A 7150-nucleotide genomic window follows, 5' to 3' on the forward strand; every position below is an offset into this window, starting at 1 on the left:
TGGATATAATAATTCAACACAAACACGCACGAAACTATAATGAATTAATGTCGATGTTCGTTTGGTTTTCAGTAAACGATTATGTAGGATAATTTGTAATCAGGATATTTAGCGTGGATAATAACAGATTATTAATACTGAGTTGGTGTTTGCTATCATGGCTAAATACAGAATATCCTGGTTTAAGTTAATCCTACGGGGGAAGTGGTATTATTAATCCTAAGAAATCTGGATTAATAATACTGGGTCGTGGGATTAAACCGGATCATCCCCATTATTATTAAATAATACCAAACACTAGACTGATCTGTACTAAATTAGCTAATACAGTGTATTAGCCAATATCAAATAGAGGTTACATATTAACATAAATAAATACTACTAATATATTGCTATTTTATATTTTTAACTCGTCAAACTAATCTTCATTTGTAAATTAAATTTAAAGTAAATGAAATTAATTTAGTGTATCGTCCCTTCCAAATAATACCAAATCCAACGTCTTATCATTACCAAATAACCCACCCTCGTCTTGGCATGATCATCAGTTTTTTCAAAAAGAACTTCTCATAATACATCACAAACCTCTTTTGGCCATCTAATCCATATTCACCGACCTTGCCAAGTATCGCAAAAAGAACCAAAAAATAAATCCTTTAGTTTTTTCAATCAGATTTTGTATGTCAAGTACGATCAAATACCTACACTTTTAATTGATCGAGATATATAATTAGATATTATATGTTGCTAATATATACTAATTCAAATAACATTTATATGTTCTTTCAGAAAAAAAAAAACACACATTTATATGAAATGTATTTTCGTACATCAGACGGATGCAACTCTGAAATAGTTTTGAACAAAGACTCGTCATCCTTAATTTCATTATCAATGTTGTGTATAAGTGGTGGAGGAATCAATTTCGTAGCGATGAATTTGTCATTTTTAATTTGCACGAACCTGAAAAAAACTCAATATTATTTATTTGTTATAATACTAAACAAATAATACTCTCTCCGTCCATAAAATTTAATCAATTTTTGTCATTTTGGAACGTCCACAAAAATTATTCTTTCTACTTTTGAAACTTTATATCACATGGTGAACCATCTTCTTTACTCACAATACAATAAATTATAATTATTAACACTATATGTTATGTGAGACCCTTTATCTACTCACAAATTCACAATAAACTTAACAATTTTGATTAAAACCGTGTCGTCCCCCTGTAGGACTATTTTTTATGGACGGAGGGAGTATACCCATAAAAAATTAAGCCCGCAGAATAAAAAGCTAAGCCCACACAAATTCGTGATATGAAAAATTAGCCCCAAGTAGCAAGCCATTATTGTTCAAAATATAAAAAGAAAGTGGTAATTAAAATGAAGTATGGTTTGAGGTTTTGGATGCATAGGAGAATTTATATTATATTATATGGTTAATGTTATGTACAAAGATGGATGTGTGTAGTTACATAAGATGGTAGAATTGAGAATTCAGTAATTCAGTCAACTCGACAGTCAGAATGATGATCTTCAATGATGTTGAAGTAGAGTGAGGATAATTTGCCGTCAAACCTAGACACCAGCTGATGCACGGATAATCCACAGTAACGCTTCCCAAGCCGCGCAATGCAGATCTCTATGATTTTCTTGAACATGCTGTCGCTTTCTATCAATGGCTGCTTCACGAACTCCTCCAAACCCATCCACTACAAATACAAAACAATCACACTTTTGTATCAGATTTCAATTCTTCTTATACCTTATCCTCTGCTTAAATGTTGAAATTCAAAATAAAATTATCCACTTCCACTTGTAAAATTTGGGAAGCAAGAAAGAATCACATGCATGCATGCACTATATATGGTGAGCTAAATGGGTATGACATAAATATGTTGCTGTATGTTCAATCAAATCTTACTTACCTTGGCTGCTTGAATTTCAAGATCATCAACCACGATTTCTGCTGACGTCGGTCTTAACATGCACACGAAAAATAGATCTGATTTCTCAAAAGAAACATTCTGCGCATGCCTGGAGTTGGAGATGTATAGTGTTAATTATCAAAACAAGATTCACATAGTTAAAAGAAATAAAAAATTTAGGGGTGTTTACTTTTGAGAATTAACCTACTCAGACAAAATTACATAGATGGATTGAAATTTTGGGATATTCCCAAGACCCTTCATAACTAATATAATAAAAATACTCAGTCATCTATTGAAAGAGTGAGATTAAAAAAATCTTAGTAAATAGGATAAAAATACTCGGTCATCTATTTTTGTTGTAAATTGGTGGGCTCCAAGATACTTTTTTAGAACTTAAGACCATCCAAATCAACTTTATAAAGGTCGAGATAGAAATGAAGTCTTATTAATCATATTTGTAAATAGTAAATGATGCCAACATTAAAGATGTCGTTCAAATTCCTTATTCCTTATTTTTAGCAATCTTCTCGTTTTCTCTTTAAACCAAGGAACTCTTGAGGATGTGTTTATGCAGATTACTAATAGTTCTAAAATTATACAGAAAGCTATCTTCTCAGCATGATTAATATTATGCTTCTAAATGAGAGAAGATATCCTGGTACCTGAAAGCTACAACTTCGACAAACTCAGTGTCGATCTGGAAAAGCCAAAGAGCATTTCATCACAAAAAATTCACAAGTCTTGAAATGATAACATTCAAAGCAGAAGTTGATAAGCACTATAATCTTACCCCTGTTTCCTCCTTTACTTCTCTTACAGCTCCTGTGTAGATTTCTTCGGACTGATCAATAGATTAGTACGATATTAGCAGATACATTCAAACAATATATAGGCATGTATAATCAAGATTCTTGGTTGTACCTCAAGAATGAAACCAGTGGGTATTTTCCAAAGATGAAGAAGATCTGGAGCACAATGCTTTTCTTGTACCACTAACACCTGTATAGATTGAGGCGAATTACCGATTGTTGGTAAATTTTGCGTGATGAGGATAGAATGAACACTATGTGAAAATCATAACAAAAAAATAACAAGATGCAGAAAACAGAAGTAAGACTCTGTAATCAGGTTGTCTTTTCTGAATAAATACAGCTTTTAGCCTTTTGAGAATACTAACCTTAACTTGCCTAAAGGCCCTAAATTCATATGAAGAAATAGCTTTAAACAAGTCTCATACTAAATGTCTCCAAAAACAAAAGTTATGATGCAACTTCTGCAGGCAAAAGTTATAAGGTATAGATGATGAAGGTTTCCAAAGGAAAAAAATATGATGCAACTTCTGAAGAAAAATAAGTTATGGAAAATTCTTAGCATGTAAGATGGCTGTCACAAATAATATTCCTAACTACTAAGGTGATGATTTGTGGAAAGCATAAGATTACTGTGGGTTTGACAAAGTAGAAATATATATTTACCTCATCTTTATCATTGATCACAAAGGAACCAACTCCAACATGGTGAGAAGCATTCGAGGGAAGCAGGCTCGGTCCATCAGGAATCCAGTATGTCATCATCACATATGATCTCTCCGCATGATGGTACTCAAATCCTTCCTACATAAACCAAATCCATAACGCTCCTCACCACTCATCTACACACGAGATGCTATGGAAAGAAAACTGGACATGCATTTACAAGTATCCCGAGATTTAGAGGGTGTTTTTGGTTGATCTTATAAGCTCTTAAACAGAGTATGAATTGTTTTAAGTTGCTTATAAGATCTTGAGATGTGTTTGACAATATAAGCTACTAAACGGCTTATAAGCTCTTGAGACATTACATCTTATAAGCTCTGTAAAATAATATGTTGAAAGTCACCTGTATGGCAAGAGGCACGAGTTCAGACCTTTCGACAGGCAGTTTGAGCCAAACTCCCTTCTTCCCCTGAAGTTAATCGACTTAGAAACTATTAAAGAATACCAGAAAATGCGCACAAACTTGATCTAGCTAGCATTATTTTTTTTCATTTATAAACGAAGTCAAGCTGGAATGTACATTATATGTGAGAGGTTGGTTGCAGTGAAAACTACCTTTAGTTTCCAATGGTGTATAGATGAACGAAGTGCAGACGCGAATACATGAGGATTGGATGGGAGTTGCTCGGGATTTACTACAACTCCCTCATACTCATCATCAAATGCATCAAGAACTTTGTCTTTCTTGAGGAATGGGCTACAACTTGAGGCGCTTGCTCCATTGATTCTACGCGAATAAGAGTCTAGATGAAGATGGTTTTTGCTAGCCGAAATGGTGGCTTCATTAGGCGAAGTACTTGAGTATGAACCCTTCGGAGAAAGGCCTAAAAATTAAGGTGAAGGAGGTTCAGGGACGACCAATCTCTTTATGATAAACAAATCCATTTTGCTAGTTAGCACCATATGGTAAGGGATCACAATCAAACACATTCACCTATTGCAGACATCAAACATTTCCTTGTCCAAAATGAAATAGCACATTGCCTCAGATTCATAACTCGCGACTTGACTTTAACGAGTGTTTACTTTTCATGATGATATACAAGATTAAGTATTTTAATCCCTTTTACTGGAATTTCTCCAATCTTACCCCTTCCATTAGGATATGAATGGAGCAAGTTATTTCAAATTGCAAAGGTTATCAATTCATTCTATACTACTTTTTTCTATCTAGATTAATCATCAATAGCAAACTTCTCTAAGTAAAATAACAACACTAAACTAAAGTACTCATATACATTGCCTCACTTGATCCAACAATGGAAAAATTCAACCCCATTTGGAACATAATAAAAGCATTGAGATCAATAGAAAGAAAAATACTAAAAATTAAAAATTAAAAATTAAACAACTAATATCAAAATTGGATCCTTTTGCTCATTGTTTATACTTACTTTAAGTTCAAGCTCACAAATAATCCATATTATCAAATTTCAAGCTCAAAACCTTAAATAATAAGCAATAGTAAAAAGCAATAACTACCACCGACGGAAAAAAACACTACGGTGAGAAATTCCTGAAAGAGAAATTTCATAAAACAGTGAAAAAAAAAAAAAACATATTTTAGTCAGAAATTTCAACCCTTGTGGTTTTGTTGAGCAGAGAGTGTTTACCTCTGCGAGAATGAAGCTGGGGACTGGATTTGAATAAATGCGTGGGGTTAAGAAAAGGGCGTGAAAGCATCATATCTGAGGTGGAGGACAATGACTTGGAACCCAACAGCGTCAACTCCATCGTTAATTACTACAAATTGCTTTTTATCGCTTCCGCTATAATATAAGTATATGGAGACAGTTGCGCAGATGGATTTATCCTACAGTATAATCTTTGAAAATATTCCGAAAATCCCTCGAAGTTGCTTGAAAACAAGAAATCTTCTTGGGATTCTTCACCTTTCGGGAATAACTAAGGAACACATAATAATGGGGTGTGAAAATATAGAAAATGAAGAGAATGGATGTTTTGCTCTGGGTTTTAAATATGGCAATTGGTATTGGCAAGCACAACGAAAACAGATATCTGCAATCCATGTAGAGAGAGAGAGAGAGAGAGAGAGTGATAGTGGGGCCGGGGTCTCTAGTTTGTGGTGTCAGATTGGAGCGCGTTGAGAGTGACAAACAATGCATAAAATCTGCTTCCGGAAAATAGTTATTTTAAAAAATAACCTCAACTTTATCTCCAATCATACTTTTTATTTCAAATTTTAAATGATTATAAATATAATTTGCATTTATCTTCATAGAAATACTCTATAAACTTTGATTTCTATATAGCTTTATCTCCAATAATAACTCTTTTATTTAAATTTGAAATTATTATAAATATAATTTATATTTATCTTCATTAAAAGTATTAAAAGAATATGAATTTTGACTTCTATATGGCTTTTTTTTTATCTCCAATCATGATTTTTTTGTTCGAATTTAAAACTATTTTATATATGGTTGTATGTTTCATTTTTCATTTATTTGTTAACACATTTATGTATCTTGTAGTATAATTTATATTATGTTAAGCTGCATCATTTAAGAAAATTTATGTTTAAATCATATAAACAATTTTCATTTTCACCTTAATTAGCATTCATTCGTTGAAAATGTTCGTCACATATACAATTAAAAAGAAAAGAAATCGTGTATTTAAAAATAAAATTTCAAATTTATATGTAAAAAAATATGAAATTTCGTGTATTTAAACACTATAAGTCAATTAAAAATTTGAGCTAAAAATTTACCATAAATTCAAAAGTGAGAATTGACATTTGTAGCCTAAAGCACATAGTTTATGACTTTCTTGGCCACCCCTTTTAAAGAATGACTTTTCTAGCCAAAATCCCCTTAAAAGACAACTGCACCCCTAGGTCAACTGTGCACGTTAATAATCAACTGTGTACAATCAATGAAAAATGGCTTAATTATAGTGCTGATCCCCCGCTTCTCAAAATGGATTATTATATAATTCCTCTATAAACACTTTGTTTTTGTCCAACTATTCCGGTTTAGTATAAATATTTTCTTTTCATTTTTCAACAAAAATATTTGGAGTCGACACACAGCGAAGGAGGGAAACTGATTCCTAAAGGTGACCATTCGGCGAGTGTCGGAACACAGTGAAGGAAGAAGGTTGCAACCATCACTTGCGAGTGGGTGGTTGGACGAAGGCCGAGGAGGCAAGAAGTCCGTAAAACGCGATAAAAGCTCCTGAAGGTGACCAGTCGACAAAAGGTATACTGTTGATTTATGATTTGAATTATTTAGAAGTTGTACGGAAGCATGTTGGGCCTGATTAAATGTTAGACTGTTAAGATCAAAATGATTTGCTAAGGAAGCTTGAATGGTATATCGGCTGGAAACTTTCCTCGTGCCCGATAGATTACTTTGTGATCTGGGTCTGGACTGTGAGACAACGCCACGTACCTTTAAGCAAAAACAGTTTAATAAAATTTGGTTTGCATGTATTAATTAAGCATGATTATAGACGAAGGGCGGTTTGGTCAATTGATTGGCTTTTGGTTACTAAAGTCTTACTTTAAATCTTGTGGCTATATAAGTCCTTAACTATGTGAGTTTGGTTAAATGTGTCTTTCTCTCAATTCAAAAATTGGACTATTTTTTTTTAGTAGCTAGCAACTGAAAAGAAAAATATCCAAGCCTTCAAAAATAAAAATAAAAATAAAAAT

General features: G+C 32.9%; 1 protein-coding gene across 1 annotated transcript; it reads right to left on the reverse strand.

Annotated features, from left to right (window-relative positions):
• Window positions 1-1406: 1406 nt before the first annotated feature.
• LOC131015454 (nudix hydrolase 8-like) lies at window positions 1407-5567 on the reverse strand. The gene is made up of 9 exons (XM_057943876.1): window positions 5085-5567; window positions 4027-4295; window positions 3815-3880; window positions 3412-3549; window positions 2858-2935; window positions 2727-2777; window positions 2599-2633; window positions 1934-2042; window positions 1407-1717 (listed from the first exon to the last, which is right to left on the reverse strand). Exons 1-9 carry the CDS (start codon window positions 5203-5205, stop codon window positions 1511-1513), a joined length of 1074 nt encoding a protein of 357 aa, XP_057799859.1. The 5' UTR covers window positions 5206-5567; the 3' UTR covers window positions 1407-1510.
• Between the last annotated feature and the right edge of the window lie 1583 nt (window positions 5568-7150).

This window comes from Salvia miltiorrhiza, chromosome 1, assembly GCF_028751815.1.
Source record: "Salvia miltiorrhiza cultivar Shanhuang (shh) chromosome 1, IMPLAD_Smil_shh, whole genome shotgun sequence".
Classification (NCBI taxonomy): Eukaryota; Viridiplantae; Streptophyta; class Magnoliopsida; order Lamiales; family Lamiaceae; genus Salvia; species Salvia miltiorrhiza.

What these genes read in the sequence shown, in the direction of transcription:
- LOC131015454 (XM_057943876.1), bottom strand. Translation starts at nt 5,205, where the DNA reads ATGGAGTTGACGCTGTTGGGTTCCAAGTCATTGTCCTCCACCTCAGAT. An exon ending in TACACCATTGGAAACTAAAG is followed by an intron (nt 3,881 to 4,026) that starts GTAGTTTTCACT and finishes GATTAACTTCAG; the next exon opens with GGGAAGAAGGGAGTTTGGCT. An exon ending in AAGTAAAGGAGGAAACAGGG is followed by an intron (nt 2,634 to 2,726) that starts GTAAGATTATAG and finishes TGGCTTTTCCAG; the next exon opens with ATCGACACTGAGTTTGTCGA.